Below are 24,106 nucleotides of genomic sequence, written 5' to 3' on the forward strand. Positions count from 1 at the left end.
TACAGTACGGCTCAATACATACAATTGTTAAGGGGATGCAGACCTGAGAAAGACGTTTGTCTTGTTTCCATCAGGGTCCCCCATTTTCAATTCATATAGACATATATGACATACATGACATACAGATAGTCAGTACTGCTACATCTATACATTTATGACATACCAGATTTGCAAATACAGTACTGTTTGTGATACAGAAGGAGTCAAGAAAAGGGAGTATATACATTTGACGTAGAAACTGTACATTGGAGGAGGTTGGGTGGGGGGGGTTGGGTACATTGGGATATTGACAACCATACTGGGTAATTTACATTGGAGGTGGTGGGGGGGGGCGGGGGGCACACTGTATAAACAAGTAACACTGTACATTGAGGGGGGGGGGGGGAGGAGACACTGTACAAACAAACACAATTGTACATTGAACTATTGACAAAACCATACTAGGTAAATGACTGTACATTGGAGGGGGTTGGGTTAGGATATTTACAGGGGCCAGTGTTGAATTGCAGTCTCCCGTAGGTGTCCCTTGAGAGAGGTTTTGAAAGTGGGTAGTGATCCACATTCCTTTACAGCTTTGGGTAGGGCGTTCCACATTGATGTGGCATAATTGCGAAACGTGTTTAGTCCCTTATTTGAGCCGAATCTGGGTTTAACATGATTTGTGGAGCTCCCTCTGGTGTTGTGATCGTGGTATTCACTGACCTTTGGGAAGTATTTTGACATGTACATGGGTACCTTGGTCGTGTAGTGTATCTTGTAGACCAGGCCCATTGCAAGTCGTCTACTCTAAGCCATCCTAGGTTGTCGAAGTGGGCAGGGGTGAGGTGGGTTCTAGGAGTAAGGTCAAGCAGTAGTCTGACCAGTTTGTTTTGAGATGTTTGTAATTTTGTTTTTAGCGCCTTTGAGGTGCTTTGGTACCATGAGGTGCAAGCATAGTCGTAGTACCCCTGAATGAGTGCTCCTGCCAGAGTCTTCAGGGTGTTCTTGTTTACCAGAGAGGAGATCCGGTACAAGAATCGAGTTCGTTGGTTGACTTTTTTTATTACATTGGATGCCATTTTGTCACAGGAGAGATTAGCCTCTAGGATGGAACCCAGGTAGGTAATTTCATCTTTCCTTGTGACAATATTGTCACCCACTGTAACTGAGAAGCCGTCGGTCTTGCTGAGTTTGTTATTTGAACCGAAGAGAATGGACTCTGTTTTGCCCATGTGTAATGATAGTTTGTTATCAGCGAGCCATATGCAGATTCTGCCTAGTTCCGAGCTGAGGGTTTTTTCAACCTGTAACTTGTTCTTGTCAGAGACCAGCAGGGCTGAGTCGTCCGCAAACAGGAACAAGTTGCAGTCACAAGCTGACGACATGTCATTTGCATAAATTAGGAACAGTAGCGGTCCTAGTATGCTTCCTTGTGGAACACCACAGCTCACTGTGAGGGGGGGGGATAGGGTACCGTTTACCTCCACCATCTGTTCCCTCCCCTCAAGGTAGGATTGCATCCAGCTCACTGATAGACTATCAAAACCAATTGCTTTTAGCTTGTCAATCAGAATGGAGTGATTGACCGTGTCAAAGGCCTTTTGTAGGTCCAGCATGACCATGCCGCAGTATTTGCCTGCGTCCACCTCTTGTTTGATGTGGTCATTCAAATAGAGAAGGCATGTGTCAGTGGAGTGGGATGTTCTGAAGCCAGATTGGAATTCGTAGATTAGATTTTTTTCCGCTAGGTACTTTTCGACCTGTTCGTAGACTATTTTTTCCATGACTTTCGAGATGGAGGTGAGAATAGAAACAGGGCGGTAGTTGCCTGGGTCTAATTTGCTGCCCTTTTTGTGCAGAGGGGTCACCCTCGCAATTTTGAAGTCCTTGGGGACGTGTCCCTGTTTTATGGAGAGGTTTATTATGTGTGTGATGATTGGTGTGATGGCGGCTGCTGAGTCTCTGAGGAATTTGGAGGGGATGTTGTCATGGCCAGTGGCCTTGTGAGGTTGGAGGGCGCTCAGTTTATTGAGTACCTCATCTGTTGTTACCATTTCCAGCTTGAAGTCGTCCTTGCGGACCCCTAGGTTTTTGTAGTAAGCTACTATGTGTTCTACCCCATAAAGCCCTGAGTGGGAGGGTAGTTTGTTTACCAGTGTTGTGGCTATGTTTGTGAAGAAAATGTTTAAGTAATTGGCTACATCCAGCTTGTCTGTGATGAGCGTGTTGTCAGTTTTTATGTTTATGTTTGAGAATCTGGTTTTAAGTTTTTTACTGCATCCTAGTTGATTATTGAGTAATTTCCAAAGTTCACGTGGTTTGTTTTTGTTTTCCTCAGTTTTGTCATTGATGAAATTCTTTTTTGCAGTTTTGATCATGGAGTTTACGTCGTTTCTTAGTCTGTTTCTTTCTAGTTTGAGTTCAGTCACGTGGGCTTGGAGTTCACTGCTCGTGCTTTTAGTAAGCTTTGACTGACTTTTACGAAACTCAGAGCATTTTTTGTCTCTGGTTTTCATAGCGGCCAGTATTTCGGAGTGCATCCACGGCTCAGCGCGATTTTTTACCCTGGTGGTTCTTAGGGGGGCCATGTCGTTTAGTATTGCTGAGAATTTGGTTTTGAAACCAAGCCATGTTTCGTCAACCAGTGTACCATTGAGTTCATCTGACCAGTCCAGACTCTCCAGTTCAAGGTTGAAGGCCTCGCTAGAGTAGGTTTTGAGGTCTCTAGATGTGACTGTTTTGTGGCAGCCAGCCTTTTGTTTTAGTTTTTTTCGGGTACAGAATATCATATAATGATCACTTAACCCACATGCTATAACCCCTTTATTTGAGATCTTGGACTTGTCGGAGGTCAGAATGAGGTCAATGGTAGTCTGAGTTGATTCACATACACGTGTGGGTTGGGTGATTAGCTGGCTGAGGCCATGCAGATCACAAAACCTACTGAAGGCCTTGAAGACGGGTGCATCTTTTCGTTGCATATCCGTGTTCCAGTCTCCAATAAGAATTTTGTCTACATCCTCAACTCCAGCTAAACACCCATCCAGTGTATCATAAAAGCCACTATGATCTGGCGGCCTGTAGACTGTGCCAACCAGTAGGGATTTCGCCCTTTCGAATAGGATTTCCACCCATACAGTTTCAATTGATTTATGATTCAGGTCATTTCTGTTGATGAATTTGGTGTCCTTGTGTATGTACATACAGACACCACCTCCATGTTTGTTCCTATCATTCCTGATTATTGAGTAGTTCTCAATCTCTATCTCTGGATCTTTTACAGAATCGTCGAGCTTAGTTTCTGAGAAGCACAGTATGTTTGCCTTACCATTTATGAATATTTGTTTGATTTCATCCAATTTGTTTTTTAAGCTGTTAATGTTAATGTGAAAAATGTTCAGTCCATTGGCGTTGGTTATTTCATTGATGTTGGCAGGTTCGAAGTATTGTCCGTTTGTGATCTGTTCCTCTGTGTTGTTGTGGGTGGGAAGGGGGGAGGGGGGGGTCGGGTCCCGCGCCGTGCTGGAACAACAAAGAAGGGGGGAGGGGGGTCGGGTCCCGCGCCGTGCTGGAACAACAAAGGACTCGTTCCTGGTTGTTTTCGTTGTTAGCTCTGCTAGCTAGCCGGCTATCGGGCGTCGAGATGTTTACATCCCGCGTCGAGATGGTCGTCATGGTTTCGACCCTCGGTTCACCTCCTCTCGTCACTGCCTCACGTGTGCTCGTCTGCTGATGCAGTATAAGGAGGTAGCTTACCAATAATGATGTAGTATAAGGAGGTAGCTTACCAATAATGATGTAGTATAAGGAGGTAGCTTACCCATAATGATGTAGTATAAGGAGGTAGCTTACCAATAATGATGTAGTATAAGGAGGTAGCTTACCAATAATGATGTAGTATAAGGAGGTAGCTTACCAATAATGATGTAGTATAAGGAGGTAGCTTACCACTAATGATGTAGTATAAGGAGGTAGCTTACCACTAATGATGTAGTATAAGGAGGTAGCTTACCACTAATGATGTAGTATAAGGAGGTAGCTGACCAATAATGATGTAGTTTAAGGAGGTAGCTACCAATAATGATGGTGTATGAGGAGCTAGCTTACCAATAATATAGTATAAGCAGGGTGGTTTAGGTGACAACTGCTGACAAAACGTCAACAACCACTGAAGAAATGTCTTTGTAGCGGACTGTTTGTGTGTACAGTACAGTAGGAGAGATATTTTGGTGTGAACCACTGGTTCCTCTGAACGTCCGCAGGGCGTGTCCTGGTACACGGTGCGCTACATGATCGGAGAGATCCAGTACGGCGGCCGCGTCACCGACGACTACGACAAGCGTCTCCTCAACACCTTCGCCAAGGTGTGGTTCAGCGAGAACATGTTCGGACCGGACTTCCACTTCTACAGGGGATACAGCATCCCCAAGTGCTCCAACGTGGACCAGTACCTCAGCTACATCCAGGTGAGTCGGCCCTCCTGTTCTGGACCAGTACCTCACCTATATCCAGGTGAGTCGGCCCTCCTGTTCTGAACCAGTACCTCAGCTACATCCAGGTGAGTCTGCCCTCCTGTTCTGGACCAGTACCTCAGCTACATCCAGGTGAGTCTGCCCTCCTGTTCTGGTCAGCAGGGTTTGCACAAGGTCCTTGAAGTGCTTAAAATAAATAAATAAATAAATAAATAAATAAATAAATAAATAAATAAATAAATAAATAAATAAATAAATAAATAAATAAATAAATAAATAAATAAATAAATAAATAAATAAATAAATAAATAAATAAATAAATAAATAAATAAATAAATAAATAAATAAATAAATAAATAAATAAATAAATAAATAAATAAATAAATAAATAAATAAATAAATAAATAAATAAATAAATAAATAAATAAATAAATAAATAAATAAATAAATAAATAAATAAATAAATAAATAAATAAATAAATAAATAAATAAATAAATAAATAAATAAATAAATAAATAAATAAATAAATAAATAAATAAATAAATAAATAAATAAATAAATAAATAAATAAATAAATAAATAAATAAATAAATAAATAAATAAATAAATAAATAAATAAATAAATAAATAAATAAATAAATAAATAAATAAATAAATAAATAAATAAATAAATAAATAAATAAATAAATAAATAAATAAATAAATAAATAAATAAATAAATAAATAAATAAATAAATAAATAAATAAATAAATAAATAAATAAATAAATAAATAAATAAATAAATAAATAAATAAATAAATAAATAAATAAATAAATAAATAAATAAATAAATAAATAAATAAATAAATAAATAAATAAATCGAGGCCTTGAATTTCTTGAAAACGGCCAATTTCTAACAAGGTGCATAAAAAGTCCTTGGAATTCAAAACAACCATTCGCATTGAAAGTTTTGATCATCCATGATCAAATTGTTCTGAATCAAGAAATACACCGTTGGAATCACCTAAAACACTAGATAGAAATAGACAGTGATCATGGTTTTGAAGCTGCGTGTAGGTTGTTGAGTATTGATGTTTGAAGTGCGCTGACGGATGTTTATGAGTCAGCGGCGTCAACAGAAGAGGCATCGCGCTCCAGGGACCTCGAGCACAAAGCCAGTCCACGCTCTGTTTCTGTACAAGAAGGCGGCTTTCTGTTGCAGCTTGCTGGCGAGCTCGCCTATAGAATAGAATAGAATAGAATAGATCTTTATTTGTCATTGTTGGTACAACGAAAATTTCACCACTGGCATACAAACATAAGATATAGCATGTGCAAAATAATAATGTCAATAATAATAGTAATAAAGTATCAATGTCCCAATGTCCTCAATATATAACATACCATCATTTGTCCCAAGTGCATTTAGTGCTAGTGCAAATAAATTAATAAATATAAATATTTCAGTCCAGTGAGTTGATGGAAGGAGGGGGGGGGGGTGCGTTGACTTGCAAAGGATGAAATATTGTATAGTGCAGCAATGCAAGTCCGGTTCACAGTTATTGTTGTAATGTGGGAGTGGGAGTTATGTCACCGGGGGTGGGATGCGGGGGGGGGGGGGGGGGGGGGGGGGGGCAAGTTGATGTTGGTCGTTGAGCAGCCTGACAGCCCATGGGTAGAGGCTGTTGGTCAGTCTGCTGGTTCCGGACTGGATGGATCTGTACCTTCGACCAGAGGGCAGCAGTTGAAAGAGATGGTTTGCTGGGTGGTACTGGTCTTGTAAGATGTTATTTATACGCCGTAGGCAGCGGGAGGTAAAGACTGTGGAGATATCTGGGAGGCTAGCTCCAGTGATCCTCCTCGCAGCCTTGACCACTCTGTACGGTAGTCAAATAATGTAAGACCACAGTCCTTTGATACATCCGTTGCCTATGGGGATGTACTGTACGCTGAGGTCTGCATACGTCCGAATAGGCATCAAGGAACGTGTGAGACACCCGCGGCTCAGAGGTCAGAGGTCAACACATGCTCCTGTTGCGTTATATTTTCACATGACCTCGGGTGTGTTTGTGTTCTCGTGTGGATAAGATGAGATAAGATATTCCTTTATTTATCCCCTTGGGGAAATTCAGGCATCATACAGTAGCAGCATGGGGGAGAGGAGGTACAGGTAGTAGAAGACATACAGGTACAGGTCACAGAATTATAGTACAGTGGAGAAGTAAAAATAAATATTTTATAAAAAGGTAGTGTAAACAATATAATTAACTTTGGACATGCGCTTATGGGCAACAAGGTGCGATTTGAAGGTATGTATGCCCTCTCAGTTATATCTGCTCTACAATCAATATAGTTACAATATATAATCTAATAATCTAAATCTAATCTCAAAGGAAAACTCCAACATTTTGGGAAATTAGCTTATTTGCCATCTACCCTGGAGTTAGACAAGAACATACATACATTTTTCTTCTCTGTGCATGCAGTAGGAGTAGGAAGACGTTGGGAACTAGGCTAATGGAGGAACCTACTTCCAGTGACTGACGCTAAGCTAGGCTAACGGTGTGCGTATTCCTACTCCTACTGCATGCACAGAGAAGAAAAAAGGTATGCATCTTCTTGTCGAACTCCAGGGTAGATCAAGCTAATTTCCCAAAATGTTGGAGTTTTCCTTTAATATATAATCTAAAAAAACAAAATGCTAAAATGCGAAATGCAATATATAATCGAATAATCCAATAATATAAATCTAATCTAATCTATATAATCTAAGAATGCTAAAAGATAAAATAGTATATAAACACCATTCCAGCTTTACACCTTCATTACCGGCATCCATTATATCCTCGGGTGAGGAATCATCAAAAGCTGTACTCCTGTTAAACCCTTTCACTACCAAATGGTTAACCCTTTCACTACCAAATGGTTAACCCCTTCACTACCAAATGGTTAACCCCTTCACTACCAAATGGTTAACCATTTCACTACCAAATGGTTAACCCATTCACTACCAAATGGTTAACCCCTTCACTACCAAATGGTTAACCCCTTCACTACCAAATGGTTAACCATTTCACTACCAAATGGTTAACCCCTTCACTACCAAATGGTTAACCCCTTCACTACCAAATGGTTAACCATTTCACTACCAAATGGTTAACCCTTTCACTACCAAATGGTTAACCCTTTCACTACCAAATGGTTAACCCTTTCACTACCAAATGGTTAACGTTTTCACTACCAAATGGTTAACCCTTTCACTACCAACTGGTTAACCCTTTCACTACCACATGACCAATGGTTAACCATTTCACTGCGACAATACAGGATGTTAACCCTTTCACTGCCACACGACAAAGGGTTAACCCTTTCACTGCCACACTACAGAATGTTAACCATTTCACTACCACACTACCAAATGGTTAACCCTGTCACTGCGACAATACAGGAGGTTAACCCTTTCACAGCCACACTACAGAAGGTTAACCCTTTCACTACCACACTACATAATGTTAACCCTTTCACTGCTACATGACCAAATGGTTAACCCTTTCACTGCGACAATACATAATGTTAACCCTTTCACTGCCACACGACAAAGGGTTAACCCTTTCACTACCACACTACCAAATTGTTAACCCTTTCACTGCGACAATACAGGATGTTAACCCTTTCGCCGCCACATGACAAATGGTTAACCATTTCACTACCACACTACAGAAGGTTAACCTTTCACTACCACACTACAGAAGGTTAACCCTTTCACTACCACACTACAGAAGGTTAACTCCCGGAAGACCATATACATCCTGCACCGCAAAGTAGCCAGCGCCTCCGTTATCATCCCTGGTGTGTAGCTGTGTGTGTGTAGCTGTGTGTGAGTGTGTGTAGCTGTGAGTGTGTGTAGCTGTGAGTGAGTGTGTGTAGCTGTGAGTGTGTGTAGCTGTGAGTGAGTGTGTGTAGCTGTGAGTGTGTGTAGCTGTGAGTGTGTGTAGCTGTGTGTGAGTGTGTGTAGCTGTGAGTGTGTGTAGCTGTGAGTGAGTGTGTGTAGCTGTGAGTGAGTGTGTGTAGCTGTGAGTGAGTGTGTGTAGCTGTGAGTGAGTGTGTGTAGCTGTGTGTGAGTGTGTGTAGCTGTGAGTGTGTGTAGCTGTGAGTGAGTGTGTGTAGCTGTGAGTGAGTGTGTGTAGCTGTGTGTGAGTGTGTGTAGCTGTGAGTGTGTGTAGCTGTGAGTGAGTGTGTGTAGCTGTGAGTGAGTGTGTGTAGCTGTGAGTGAGTGTGTAGCTGTGAGTGAGTGTGTGTAGCTGTGAGTGAGTGTGTGTAGCTGTGAGTGAGTATGTGTAGCTGTGAGTGAGTGTGTGTAGCTGTGAGTGAGTGTGTGTAGCTGTGAGTGAGTGTGTGTAGCTGTGAGTGTGTGTAGCTGTGAGTGAGTGTGTGTAGCTGTGAGTGAGTGTGTGTAGCTGTGAGTGAGTGTGTGTAGCTGTGAGTGAGTGTGTGTAGCTGTGAGTGTGTGTAGCTGTGAGTGAGTGTGTGTGTGAGTGAGTGTGTGTAGCTGTGAGTGTGTGTAGCTGTGAGTGTGTGTAGCTGTGAGTGAGTGTGTCTGTGAGTGAGTGTGTGTAGCTGTGAGTGAGTGTGTGTGTGAGTGAGTGTGTGTAGCTGTGAGTGAGTGTGTGTAGCTGTGAGTGAGTGTGTGTAGCTGTGAGTGAGTGTGTGTAGCTGTGAGTGTGTGTAGCTGTGTGTGAGTGTGTGTAGCTGTGAGTGTGTGTAGCTGTGTGTGAGTGTGTGTAGCTGTGAGTGTGTGTAGCTGTGTGTGAGTGTGTGTAGCTGTGAGTGTGTGTAGCTGTGAGTGAGTGTGTGTAGCTGTGAGTGAGTGTGTGTAGCTGTGAGTGTAGTAGCTGTGTGTGAGTGTGTGTAGCTGTGAGTGTGTGTAGCTGTGAGTGAGTGTGTGTAGCTGTGAGTGAGTGTGTGTAGCTGTGAGTGTGTGTAGCTGTGAGTGAGTGTGTGTAGCTGTGAGTGAGTGTGTGTAGCTGTGAGTGTGTGTAGCTGTGTGTGAGTGTGTGTAGCTGTGAGTGTGTGTAGCTGTGAGTGAGTGTGTGTAGCTGTGAGTGAGTGTGTGTAGCTGTGAGTGAGTGTGTGTAGCTGTGTGTGAGTGTGTGTAGCTGTGAGTGTGTAGCTGTGAGTGAGTGTGTGTAGCTGTGAGTGAGTGTGTGTAGCTGTGAGTGAGTGTGTGTAGCTGTGAGTGAGTGTGTGTAGCTGTGAGTTAGTGTGTGTAGCTGTGAGTGAGTGTGTGTAGCTGTGAGTGAGTGTGTGTAGCTGTGAGTGAGTGTGTGTAGCTGTGAGTGAGTGTGTGTAGCTGTGAGTGAGTGTGTGTAGCTGTGAGTGAGTGTGTGTAGCTGTGAGTGAGTGTGTGTAGCTGTGAGTGAGTGTGTGTAGCTGTGAGTGAGTGTGTGTAGCTGTGAGTGAGTGTGTGTAGCTGTGAGTGAGTGTGTGTAGCTGTGAGTGAGTGTGTGTAGCTGTGTGTGAGTGTGTGTAGCTGTGAGTGAGTGTGTGTAGCTGTGAGTGAGTGTGTGTAGCTGTGAGTGAGTGTGTGTAGCTGTGAGTGTGTGTGTGTAGCTGTGAGTGAGTGTGTGTAGCTGTGAGTGAGTGTGTGTAGCTGTGAGTGAGTGTGTGTAGCTGTGTGTGTGTAGCTGTGTGTGTGTAGCTGTGTGTGTGTAGCTGTGTGTGTGTAGCTGTGAGTGAGTGTGTGTAGCTGTGAGTGAGTGTGTGTAGCTGTGTGTGTGTAGCTGTGTGTGTGTAGCTGTGAGTGAGTGTGTGTAGCTGTGAGTGAGTGTGTGTAGCTGTGAGTGAGTGTGTGTAGCTGTGAGTGAGTGTGTGTAGCTGTGAGTGAGTGTGTGTAGCTGTGAGTGAGTGTGTGTAGCTGTGAGTTAGTGTGTGTAGCTGTGAGTGAGTGTGTGTAGCTGTGAGTGAGTGTGTGTAGCTGTGAGTGAGTGTGTGTAGCTGTGAGTGAGTGTGTGTAGCTGTGAGTGAGTGTGTGTAGCTGTGAGTGAGTGTGTGTAGCTGTGAGTGAGTGTGTGTAGCTGTGAGTGAGTGTGTGTAGCTGTGAGTGAGTGTGTGTAGCTGTGAGTGAGTGTGTGTAGCTGTGAGTGAGTGTGTGTAGCTGTGTGTGAGTGTGTGTAGCTGTGAGTGAGTGTGTGTAGCTGTGAGTGAGTGTGTGTAGCTGTGAGTGAGTGTGTGTAGCTGTGAGTGTGTGTGTGTAGCTGTGAGTGAGTGTGTGTAGCTGTGAGTGAGTGTGTGTAGCTGTGAGTGAGTGTGTGTAGCTGTGTGTGTGTAGCTGTGTGTGTGTAGCTGTGTGTGTGTAGCTGTGTGTGTGTAGCTGTGAGTGAGTGTGTGTAGCTGTGAGTGAGTGTGTGTAGCTGTGTGTGTGTAGCTGTGTGTGTGTAGCTGTGAGTGAGTGTGTGTAGCTGTGAGTGAGTGTGTGTAGCTGTGAGTGAGTGTGTGTAGCTGTGAGTGAGTGTGTGTAGCTGTGAGTGAGTGTGTGTAGCTGTGAGTGAGTGTGTGTAGCTGTGAGTGAGTGTGTGTAGCTGTGAGTGAGTGTGTGTAGCTGTGAGTGAGTGTGTGTAGCTGTGAGTGTGTAGCTGTGAGTGAGTGTGTGTAGCTGTGAGTGAGTGTGTGTAGCTGTGAGTGAGTGTGTGTAGCTGTGAGTGAGTGTGTGTAGCTGTGAGTGAGTGTGTGTAGCTGTGAGTGAGTGTGTGTAGCTGTGAGTGAGTGTGTGTAGCTGTGAGTGAGTGTGTGTAGCTGTGAGTGAGTGTGTGTAGCTGTGAGTGTGTGTAGCTGTGAGTGAGTGTGTGTGTGAGTGAGTGTGTGTAGCTGTGAGTGTGTGTAGCTGTGAGTGTGTGTAGCTGTGAGTGAGTGTGTGTGTGAGTGAGTGAGTGTGTGTAGCTGTGAGTGAGTGTGTGTGTGAGTGAGTGTGTGTAGCTGTGAGTGAGTGTGTGTAGCTGTGAGTGAGTGTGTGTAGCTGTGAGTGAGTGTGTGTAGCTGTGAGTGTGTGTGTGTAGCTGTGAGTGAGTGTGTGTAGCTGTGAGTGTGTGTGTGTGTAGCTGTGAGTGAGTGTGTGTAGCTGTGAGTGTGTGTGTAGCTGTGAGTGAGTGTGTGTATCTGTGTGTGTGTAGCTGTGAGTGAGTGTGTGTAGCTGTGTGTGTAGCTGTGAGTGAGTGTGTGTAGCTGTGAGTGTGTAGCTGTGAGTGAGTGTGTGTAGCTGTGAGTGTGTGTGTGTAGCTGTGAGTGAGTGTGTGTAGCTGTGAGTGAGTGTGTGTAGCTGTGAGTGAGTGTGTGTAGCTGTGAGTGAGTGTGTGTAGCTGTGAGTGAGTGTGTGTAGCTGTGAGTGAGTGTGTGTAGCTGTGAGTGTGTAGCTGTGAGTGTGTAGCTGTGAGTGTGTGTGTGTAGCTGTGAGTGTGTAGCTGTGAGTGAGTGTGTGTAGCTGTGTGTGTGTAGCTGTGTGTGTGTAGCTGTGAGTGAGTGTGTGTAGCTGTGTGTGTGTAGCTGTGTGTGTGTAGCTGTGAGTGAGTGTGTGTAGCTGTGAGTGAGTGTGTGTAGCTGTGAGTGAGTGTGTGTAGCTGTGAGTGAGTGTGTGTAGCTGTGTGTGAGTGTGTTTGCCAGTGAGTGAGTGTGTGTAGCTGTGACTGAGTGTGTGTAGCTGTGAGTGAGTGTGTGTAGCTGTGAGTGAGTGTGTGTAGCTGTGAGTGAGTGTGTGTAGCTGTGAGTGAGTGTGTGTAGCTGTGTGTGAGTGTGTGTGCCAGTGAGTGAGTGTGTGTAGCTGTGAGTGAGTGTGTGTAGCTGTGAGTGAGTGTGTGTAGCTGTGTGTGAGTGTGTGTGCCAGTGAGTGAGTGTGTGTAGCTGTGAGTGAGTGTGTGTAGCTGTGAGTGAGTGTGTGTAGCTGTGTGTGTGTAGCTGTGAGTGAGTGTGTGTGTAGCTGTGAGTGAGTGTGTGTAGCTGTGAGTGAGTGTGTGTAGCTGTGTGTGTGTAGCTGTGAGTGAGTGTGTGTAGCTGTGAGTGAGTGTGTGTAGCTGTGAGTGAGTGTGTGTAGCTGTGTGTGTGTAGCTGTGAGTGTGTAGATGTGTGCCAGTGAGTGAGTGTGTGTAGCTGTGAGTGAGTGTGTGTAGCTGTGTGTGTGTAGCTGTGTGTAGATGTGTGCCAGTGAGTGAGTGTGTGTAGCTGTGTGTGAGTGTGTGTAGCTGTGAGTGAGTGTGTGTAGCTGTGAGTGAGTGTGTGTAGCTGTGAGTGAGTGTGTGTAGCTGTGAGTGAGTGTGTGTAGCTGTGAGTGAGTGTGTGTAGCTGTGTGTGTGTAGCTGTGAGTGAGTGTGTGTAGCTGTGAGTGAGTGTGTGTGTGTAGCTGTGAGTGAGTGTGTGTAGCTGTGAGTGAGTGTGTGTAGCTGTGAGTGAGTGTGTGTAGCTGTGTGTGTGTAGCTGTGAGTGAGTGTGTGTAGCTGTGAGTGAGTGTGTGTAGCTGTGTGTGTGTAGCTGTGTGTGAGTGTGTGTGCCTGTGAGTGAGTGTGTGTGCCTGTGAGTGAGTGTGTGTAGCTGTGAGTGAGTGTGTGTGTGTAGATGTGTGTGTGTAGCTGTGTGTGCCAGTGAGTGAGTGTGTGTAGCTGTGTGTGTGTAGCTGTGTGTGTGTAGCTGTGTGTGCCAGTGAGTGAGTGTGTGTAGCTGTGTGTGTGTAGCTGTGTGTGCCTGTGAGTGAGTGTGTGTAGCTGTGTGTGTGTGTAACTGTGTGTAGCTGTGTGCCAGTGAGTGAGTGAGTGTGTGTAGCTGTGACTGTGTGTGTAGCTGTGTGCCAGTGAGTAAGTGTGTGTAGCTGTGAGTGTGTGTAGCTGTGAGTGTGTGTGTGTAGCTGTGTGTGCCTGCGAGTGAGTGTGTGTAGCTGTGAGTGTGTGTAGCTGTGAGTGTGTGTGTGTAGCTGTGTGTGCCTGTGAGTGAGTGTGTGTAGTAGCTGTGAGTGTGTGTAGCTGTGAGTGTGTGTGTAGCTGTGAGTGTGTGTGTGTAGCTGTGTGTGTGTGTGTAGCTGTGAGTGTGTGTGTGTAGCTGTGTGTGCCAGTGAGTGAGTGTGTGTAGCTGTGAGTGTGTGTGTGTAGCTGTGTGTGCCTGCGAGTGAGTGTGTGTAGCTGTGAGTGTGTGTGTGTAGCTGTGAGTGTGTGTAGCTGTGAGTGTGTGTGTGTAGCTGTGTGTGCCTGTGAGTGAGTGTGTGTAGCTGTGAGTGTGTGTGTGTAGCTGTGTGTGCCTGCGAGTGAGTGTGTGTAGCTGTGAGTGTGTGTGTGTAGCTGTGAGTGTGTGTAGCTGTGAGTGTGTGTGTGTAGCTGTGAGTGTGTGTAGCTGTGAGTGTGTGTGTGTAGCTGTGTGTGCCTGTGAGTGAGTGTGTGTAGTAGCTGTGAGTGTGTGTAGCTGTGCGTGTGTGTGTAGCTGTGAGTGTGTGTGTGTAGCTGTGTGTGCCAGTGAGTAAGTGTGTGTAGTAGCTGTGAGTGTGTGTAGCTGTGAGTGTGTGTGTAGCTGTGAGTGTGTGTGTGTAGCTGTGTGTGCCTGTGAGTGAGTGTGTGTAGCTGTGAGTGTGTGTGTGTAGCTGTGTGTGCCTGCGAGTGAGTGTGTGTAGCTGTGAATGTGTGTGTGTGTAGCTGTGTGCCAGTGAGTAAGTGTGTGTAGTAGCTGTGAGTGTGTGTAGCTGTGACTGTGTGTGTAGCTGTGAGTGAGTGTGTGTAGCTGTGACTGTGTGTGTAGCTGTGAGTGTGTGTGTAGCAGCTGTGTGCCAGTGAGTAAGTGTGTGTAGCTGTGAGTGTGTGTAGCAGCTGTGTGCCAGTGAGTAAGTGTGTGTAGCTGTGTGTGCCTGTGTGTGAGTGTGTGTAGCTGTGAGTGCCTGTGTGTGAGTGTGTGTAGCTGTGAGTGTGTGTGTGTGTGTGTGCCAGTGAGTAAGTGTGTGTAGCTGTGTGTGCCTGTGTGTGAGTGTGTGTAGCTGTGAGTGTGTGTGTGTGTGTGTGCCAGTGAGTAAGTGTGTGTAGCTGTGTGTGCCTGTGTGTGAGTGTGTGTAGCTGTGAGTGTGTGTGTGTGTGTGTGTGTGTGTGCCAGTGAGTAAGTGTGTGTGTGTGTAAGAGCCACGGGCTGATAGCGGATGAGAGAGCGGCGTAGTCACACTGTATTACAGAAGCCATAAGTATGATTTATGCGCTGCGTTACCCACTCTGTGTGCCTTCTTATGAATGCGTCTGCGGAGTGATGTCCTATTTACATCGTCACTTAGCTGTGGTTCGGTACAAATGGGGCGTGCGCGTGTGTGTTGTTTAGTGTGCGCGTGCGTGCATGTCGGTGCTTGTGCAAGTGTGCCGGTTTGCCTGTGCACCTTAAGTGTATGTGCACACTCTCCTTTGTATGTTTGTGGGTGTGTGTGTGTGTGTGTGTTGTGATGCCTTTTGAATGCTAATAAAGCTGTGTGTGTGTGTGTGTGTGTGTGTGTGTGTGTGTGTGTGTGTGTGTGTGTGTGTGTGTGTGTGTGTGTGTGTGTGTGTGTGTGTGTGTGTGTGTGTGTGTGTGTGTGTGTGTGTGTGTGTGTGTGTGTGTGTGTGTGTGTGTGTGTGTGTGTGTGTGTGTGTGTGTGTGTGTGTGTGTGTGTGTGTGTGTGGAAGTGGTCTTTGCGCGGTTTCATTAAAGCTAGTTTCATTATGATGGATGATCAGAGCTTTAGCTCTCCATAGGCTCTCCAATAAGCAATGACAAACAGAGCACTGGAGAGAACACACACACACACACACACACACGCACACACACACACACACACACACACACACAGACACACATATCTACACACACACACTACACACATGCACTCTCTTTCTCTCCTACACACAGCAGCACAAACACAAAGTCATGCATACACATAAACACACACACTCAATCTCTCTCTCAAATACACACACTAGGGCTGTCACATTATTTTCGATTTTCGAATTTCATTTAGAATTTACATAAAAAGTAAACACGAGATTCGAACGTGAACGGAGAAATTCTAATTTGACAAAAGAAATTATATAAATAATAATAATAATATCTTCAATAACCTTTTGTGGAGGATATCGGTAAAAACGGTAAAACACGTATTCCAAATAATTACTGGTCATGGTTATTTTTAGTCTTGCAATTTTATTAAGAGCGATGCACTGCTCTGTTGTATGTTAGAACTTTGTAAAGAAACTCAAAGTATTAAGAGCGATGCACTGCTCTGTTTTTCTATTAAGTGTTATGAGCGATGCTCTGTTGTAAATGTTATTGAACTATTTTTATTTACCTATTTTATCACACTTTTTACTCTGTCTGTTCTATTTTATTATTTTTAGTATTGCCTATTTTTAAACTGAATCAAACCGCACTTTTCTTTACTCTTGTCTATTCTATTTTATTATTTGTATTACTCAATGAAACCGTAAACAGAGAGGCCTATTGGGATGCTAGATCCTAATGTGAAACACTGTGATTTACCTTACCTTGCTAGTTGCTACCTCTTGTCTTTTTTATGCTCGCTTATGCCTGTATTTTGTACTGCTGTGAAGCACTTTGAACTGCAATTTCTGTATGAAAAGTGCTATACAAATAAAGTTATTATTATTATTCAAACTTTCCCGGCGCTCTCAACCTTTCCTTTAAAAAGACTGTGGAAATAAACTTCAGAAAGACAACTCTTGTGTTGCTCCGTGATACCACTACATAGTGGCAGAAAGTCCAGCTACATTATTAAAAATACATTTCTCCCCGAAAACACTGACCTCTGTACTCCGGGCTTTAGTGCGGCCCTAGACAATTGTGATTGCTTTGGGAAATGCAGCCCAGGGCATATTTTCCCCACGACTGATAGTGTTCTGCCAGAACCTTCCAGAACCTTCTCCGGTGCTGCTCAGCGCCGCGGCTCTCCTCACCAGGCTGGGTATTGCTACCGGCAACAATAATCAAATACTGTATATCCAGGGTATCAGCAGGGTATTAAAAAAGTATTAAAAAGTTTGAAATTCACACAAGTCTCAATTTAAGCCCTTAAAAGGTATTAAGAAGTCTTACATTTCATTTGCACGGGTTTTTTTTTTTTTTTGTGGGGTGTGGCAGCAGCCCGGTTGTCGGGAGATTAAATAATATTAAATATATGAAATGTTATTGCATGCACGTTTTTGCAGGGCTACCGGGAGCTTGGTGCATCTGGCGAGAGCTTGTATGGAACTCTGTGAAATCATTTAAATGGGCTGACGAGTGCAGCTGCCAGTTCAGTGTTGCTACAGGGTTGTGAAATTGGTATATGTAACGGATGTTCTCTGTGTGTAGGCCTGCCTAACACACGTGGCTCCTGCGTTGTGTTCTGGGCGTGGTGTAAATGACGAATCAGCACACATGGACGACAGTTCAATCCTTTATTCGATGGCCTGCAATGGAGCCCACCGACCTGTATCAAATGGGTGGTCGAAATACCACAAGAACAGCGTCACAAATATATCTCGTCAAGTCTCCCACGTTGAATAGTTGTTGCAACTTGAGAATATCAAAACCATTACATGTACCGCATGGCTTAACCACATCTCACATAGTAATTTAACATATCAAAACCATTACATGTACCGCATGGCTTAACCACATCTCACATAGTAATTTAACATACTAATCTTATTAGCAATGCATGAAACGTGAATGACAAATTACACAATAGACCGAACTCTTAAGGCACACATACCTGTATCAAATGGGTGGTCGAAATACCACAAGAACAGCGTCACAAATATATCTCGTCAAGTCTGGTGACAGAGAACAATAAATTGACGATATTACCACGGTGAAATACCAATTGTGCATATAACATAACCACACCATTCATTACAACACTATCGAGTCATTATCATCTGTTAACATTCAATTCACATACAAAATATATATACAACAGTGTAATACATAAAAGTGCTGCGCGCTACAATAATCAAACGTACCTCCCACGTTGAATAGTTGTTGCAACTGAATCCCCAAACCGGAAGAGGTTGCTTCTATCATCGCGCTAATAATTGACCCCGGAAGTGCTACACTCTCGAACGTGAACTTCCCAAGTTACATTCAAATAAAAGTGCCTTTGGTATAAAGAAATAATAAACAATTGTAAGCATTAAACATTTGTAAACAGGATTTAATAACATTTCAATCCTTAATAAAATAATAAACAGGATTTGGTGACATTTCAAACCCCAATAATAATAATAATAATCAATGTCCAATTGACCTGGTGACATTCACCCCTCCTGAAATTTCACCAACATCCCGTGTCAGCAGAGCAAGGGGGACATACAAAGAGAAAAAAAATATCGGTAGTCTACCACTAACCTAGACCTGGCACCAGAGAAAAAGGACCTAGTCCCCCATTCGACTCAAAAGTCACCCCCAAAAGAGGTTCAGAGAATAAAAAAATTGATCAGATCTCAAAATTCCCTTAGATCAATATGACGCCTGATACGCCACACAACTCATGGCCCTCAAAGCTGTCTGATAGACACCTACTCAACCCAGCAATACAAAAGAAAAAAACTGGCTTTGGTGAACCCTAACCTCCACCTCAACTCAACCAGTCACCCCTCTCAGAAATGGCATCTGAACCATAGATTCTATCAACCTGTTCACTGATCTCACTACTCTCCCTGTACGTGTCCTAACCCGACCATCATTCCCTACGTGAGGGTGTAAATCAGTGGGAACCGCAACACCCATGTCAGGTGAGTGCGAAACCCCTGTACCTAAATCAGTGTGAGCTGTGACAACTACGTCAGGTGAGTGAGAAGCCTCTGCCTCTGAATCGGTGTGAGCTATGACAACTATGTCAGGTGAGTGAAAAACCTCTGCCTCTGAATCGGTGTGAGCTATGACAACTATGTCAGGTGAGTGAGAAACCTCTGCCTCTGAATCGGTGTGAGCTATGACAACTATGTCAGGTGAGTGAGGAACCTCTGTGTGCTGTGCCTGTGTGTCAGGTGTACATTGAGCAATGGCCCCTGCAGGACTGGCCACTGGGCTAACCTGCTCTATCCCATCTGTCACAGCCAACACAGAATCAAAAGAGTCTGTAAGTGACGAGACCACAGGCCCCTCTACCTCCACAGAGTCGGTCAGGTCATGTGCAACACCGCCCTCAGACCAAACTCCAGATGCAGGATCCATACCGTCACTACTATCACAGTCCCCCTCATCGGACTCTCCGTCATCAAACGCCTGACCAATCTCACTGCCGTCCTCCCCCTGCTCTAGCTCAGGAAATGGCAAGAAGTTGACCTCCAGCAAACGGTTCCTGTGCACTACCCTTGTGCGCCCCCCTACATCCTGAATCCTATAGACATGGATACTGGGATTGACACCAACAACTGTATACACTCCATCCTCCCATTTGTCAGCCAACTTCCGTTTTCCCCGCTCTCCCTGATTTGCTACCAGAACCCGATCCCCCACAGACAGGTGTGTACCCTTGACACGCTTGTTGTACTGTCGGGTTTGGTGCTGTTGCTCAACAGTGGAGTGCTTCTGAGCGATCTCCATGGCACTCTTCAGACACGAAAGCAGGGAGCCAGCATAGGAATCGTAATCTACAACTCCAGGGTCATTCAGGACCTGCCTGAACATGACATCCACTGGTAGTCTAGGGACGCGGCCAAACATCAAAAAGAAAGGCGCGTAACCCGTAGTCTCATGAACAGTGGCATTGTACGCAAACGTGAGTGTCTGGACCTGCTGCGGCCACTGGTGCTTCTTCCGAAGCGGGAGAGAGCGGAGCATGTTCCCCAGAGTGCGGTTAAAGCACTCTGTCCCACCGTTACCCATGGGGTGATAGGCCGTTGTGTGGGATTTGGCCACTCCCGCCAACCTGAGGAGCTCAGCAATCAATTTGCTCTCAAAATTGGCACCTTGATCTGCGTGTATTCTCTCAGGGAACCCGTACACACAAAACACGTTGTCCCAGAGCTTCCTGGCAACTTGTTTCGCCGTCTGATTAGCGCATGGGAACGCGTGCGCCAACTTGTGAAATGGTCAGTCACCACCAACACGTCCACTGACCGCTGATTGCTGTCCTCAGCGGACCAGAAATCCATACACACTAACTGCATCGGCGCGGAGCTCTTGATGCTTTCAAGGGGCGCACGAGCAGCAGGCTCCGGGGACTTCCCATACACACATCTTTGACAACACTTGACATATGCTCTGACATCCCTCTCCATATCTGGCCAATAAAAACGTTGCCTGGCAAGAGAAAGAGTGCGATCCTGGCCCTGATGACCCGCCAGATCATGGATGCCCGACAATGCCTTGTCCCTCAGACTCAGCGGCAACACGTACTGAGTTCTCCTCTGCTTGGACACTTGGTCCCTCGTCACACGGTACAGGACACCATCACGGACCTCCAGCTTGTCCCACTGTTTCAACAGTCTGAGAACCCTCTGGTTAGCGCCGTGCCTCTCCCGTCTAGATGGTCGCTTTCGAACAGCAACAAAGGGTAGCACCCTAGAGATGCATGTGTCCCGTTCCTGACTCAACCGGAGCTCCTCAACTGAAAACATCGGTAAAACATCTTGACCCTCAGACAGATGTTGGATGTTCTGAACCAAACCCAGCGCTCTGGACTCAGCAGCACCAATCCAATCACACTTAGACTGACAGAGGGCTCTGATCTCCTCTGTCCCACAATCCATCCCGAGTAGTGAGCTACTCACCGTCTGGGACAGACAACTGTACCTAAAAACATCTTGCACAGAGTCCCCCTCAACTGCCCCCGCTTCCTGCACAAGAGCCGGGTACGGCTCCCTCAATAACCTCTGACTAACATGCTTAGCGAACGGGTCACGACTCAAAGCGTCCGCCACCACATTCTTCTTCCCTGGCAGGTGTCTGAGATCAAAGTCAAAAGCCGCAAGTTTAGACACCCAGCGAATCTCACATGCGTCAAGCTTTGGCTTCGTAAGCAGATAAGTCAACGGGTTATTGTCGGTCCAAACTGTGAATCTCTGACCCTTCAGCCAATGGCTGAATTTCTCGCATATGCTCCATTTCAAGGCCATGAACTCCAGTCTATACGCTGGATACTTACGCTGTGAAGCACTGAGGGTCTTGCTTGCAAAAGCGACAGGCCTGGCCTTAGACTCACCTCGAGGTACCTGCGACAGCACAGCGCCAAGTCCGTCCAACGACGCATCAACTGAGAGGACAAAAGGCTCCTCAAATTCTGGGTGGGCGAGCACGACACACTCCAGTAGCATTGTTTTCAGCCTGTCGAAAGCTTCCCCACAAACCGATGTCCAGTCGGCAGGGGTGAGCCTACGAAAGCTGCCAGGTGGTTTCTTGTCCTTAGGGGACCTCCCCTTCCTCTTTTGTCCAGCCGTAAGGGCGAACAATGGCTTCGCAACAGCAGAGCAGTTTGGGAGGAAATGCTGGTAATAGAATACCATCCCAAGAAACGACCTGATCCTACGGACAGAGGGTGTGCACCCATCAACTTCCATGAGATCTTGTACTGTCATGTTGGAGATAACCTCCACCTTGGAGGGATCAACAGACACGCCCCCACCACCGACCACATGGCCCAAGAACCTAACCTCCTGCTGCAGAAGGTGACACTTCTTGGGAGCCAGTTTCAAGTTGTTCTCCCTCAACCTCTGAAACACGGTGTGGAGCCTAGACAGGGCCTCATCTTCTGACGGCGCGAAGACCAGGAGATCATCAAGGTAACACAACAGTTTTGTGAAGTTCATGTCCCCAAAGATTCCAGTCATCATTCTCATAAAGGCTGCAGGGCTATTACATAGACCCTGTGGCATGCGATTGTACTCATGCAACCCGAGGGGGGTTGTGAAAGCCGTGTACTTCTTGTCATCCTCATGCATTGGGATGTTAAAGAAGCCAGAGGTGAGATCCATCGTACTAAAGAGGCAATTGCCCCCAAGCGCGGCAAGACAATCAGACTGGTGTGGCAGGGGGTGAGCGTCCTTCAAGGTGCGCGCATTCAGCCATCTGAAATCAGTGCAGATCCGAACCCCCCCGTCCTTTTTCCAGACCATTACAAGAGGTGAAGCGTACTCACTCGAGGACTTCCTGATAATCCCCTTTTCCTCCATATCAGTGAGAACCTGTCTCAGCTTCTGATAGTGAGCCGGGGGGACCCTCCTGTAGGGCAATCGAAAGGGGCGCTCATCCACAAGACGGATGCGATGAGTGTATCCCTTGACCTCACCACAGTCTAACGAGTCCTTGGAAAATATGTCGCTATATTCAATTATCAACTGCTCAAGCTGAGACCTGCAGGCTCCACTGACCTGGCAAGAACTGATGTCAATGTCACCGAGCCCGAGCTCTGACAAACTCCTAGCCGGCGGGGCCGAAGGACCGGCACAACCAGGGGCGTCAGGCTCTCGCCTTTCCGAAACTGCCTGCAGTCCCTGAAAAACATCTAAGTCCTCAATCGCCAAACACACTGACACATCAGCCAACTTGCAATTCCTTTTCAGTGTGATAGGTTTGTCAGACGGATTGACAACAGTCATGGGCACCCACCTATCTCCCCAGAGTGGTGTAACGAGCCGACCCACAAGAACGCCTCGTGGCATAGCCTTGGAGTCTGTTGGCTCCACGATTACAGTGCTCCCAGGTGACATAGGCACCTTAGCGGGGAGTCTGCCCCAGACTAAGTGCTCGTGTCTCGGTAGGAGCGTCACGGCCTGGGTGAGCTTCACAGTACCAATTTTCTCGGGAACCGTACCGCCCCTCCAGCGCTCCACATTAGTAAACATGGACAGAAACTGCTCCACTTCCGGACTTGACTGAGGCTCTGGTCTCGATGCGAGATCCCAGTACTCACTACCACCCTTCAGGACGTGGGTAACATGTTTAAGGACATTCGTGCCAACTATCAGGTCATCATGTTGACCGGGCACAACCAACGTGGGTACAGTAAAGGAGACCCCATAAAGCTGCATGCCTAAATCATAAAACCCATCAGGCCTCGTCTCCAGACCACCACAGCCAATCAAAACAATATTTTCTTCAGGCTGCTGCTTCGCAGGTAAAACACCCCCAGAGCGGAGCTTCTCCACTGCATATTCACTGATACTGCACGACATAGAGCCAGTATCCAACATGTCTCTAAGCTGAACACTCTGGTTGACAAGGACTGAAGCATAAAACAGGTCACTGAAAGCTTGAATCTTTTGAGTTGCTTGAATGATCGTACGAGAACCCTTAGGTGCTTTGGCACACTTGTCTTCATACAAGTGAGCAAGATCAGAGACATCAGTGAGGGATTCATCCATACCACCCACACCACCCCTCTCTAGGTGTGAGTTTAGTCGTTTAAAGGACGAGACTGACCACCAGTGCTGTCACCGGGCGGAGTCTGCCGCTGGTTGTGCTGCTGAGGACAATCCCTCTTCCAATGACCAGGAGACAAACATGCTAGACACCTGTTCTCCCCTCTGCAGTGGGAAAGAGTGGAATGGTCAGGAGAGTTACAAACTCTGCACAACCGGCGCTGTGTGTCAGGCACCCGAGCTGTGGCGCTGGCTGGCACCTGAGTCTGCACTGTAACTAGGCGGTCTAACAAACCCACTAGACTCCTCATGTAGTCATGGCCACCTCCGGAACCATCTGTGGGTGCTGGGGACGGTGCCGGAAACACCGAGGCTGTTGCACTCAATACCGGTGCGTCACTGACTATAGGCACATGACACTGGGAACGAACCCTGCGCTCTACCGTACCTAATTCAAACTGTCCACCTGCAGCAGTTCGAGACTTCCTGTCCTGCATGTGCTCATCGAGTCTCTCCTGGATCTCGCAAGCAGACCATTGCCCAGCAGACTTGAATTTAAAAACATTAGCCAATGACTGATCAGGGCAGTGTTTGATAAACATCATGCTGACCTCGTGACTCGGGTCCTCGATACTACGGCCTTGCCTCCTCAAACACTCATCAGCTACTTCTACTGTCCTATTTAACCTGATCCAAAACTCCATAGCATCTTCACCAGGCTTTGGTAGTGTACTATAAAAGTCCGCCAGGGGCATGCTCGAGTATGAGAGTTCACTAAAATGTTGTTTTAGTATGTCAAAAATCATGTGAGGGTTCCTTGTGTGGTCAATAGACTTGTTGTTACGCAACTTTATCCTTACCACATCCCCTGCTTTACCCATGAGCTTAGATAGAATCTCCTGTGATTGCTCACTAACTGGAGTGGCTCGTTTCCTCATGTATGAGGTAACCAAATTCTCCCACTCATAAACAGTGAATTTGTCTGAATTATCACCCCTGAATATAGGGGGCTCTCTGGCGTCTGAGTGCACGACTATTCGGTGTGGCACTGTCACCTCTGAGGGGCGCTCAATAGACCTAATGGTGTCTGTGCTCCTGCTAAACTGCAGCTTAGCTGTGATGGACTCGCCAATCTTTTCTGCCAGCTGTGTGATGAGCGCACTTAACTCTGGCTGTTCACCTGCTAGTCCCTCACTAACTGGTGATTGACTTGGCCCGGCACGGTCCACACACTCTAACACTCTAACACGATTCACGTACCTCGTGGAGGTAAGCTGTGGAGTTTCAAATGTTACGGGATCTGGTCCTGTTGCCTCCGTCTCTGAGAGCCGGTTGTAA

General features: G+C 45.9%; 1 protein-coding gene across 1 annotated transcript in view; it reads left to right on the top strand.

Annotated features, from left to right (window-relative positions):
* The window catches only part of dnah5 (dynein, axonemal, heavy chain 5), a gene marked incomplete at both ends in the record, with an annotated part of 523,851 nt that overhangs the window by 470,498 nt on the left and 29,247 nt on the right, over positions 1–24,106 (top strand). Inside the window, 1 exon segment of the mRNA XM_084308323.1 lies at positions 4,242–4,445. Coding sequence (XP_084164449.1) covers positions 4,242–4,445 — 204 coding nt within the window.

Source organism: Notolepis coatsorum (assembly GCF_963971535.1).
Source record: "Notolepis coatsorum genome assembly, chromosome: 2".
NCBI lineage: Eukaryota > Metazoa > Chordata > Actinopteri > Aulopiformes > Paralepididae > Notolepis > Notolepis coatsorum.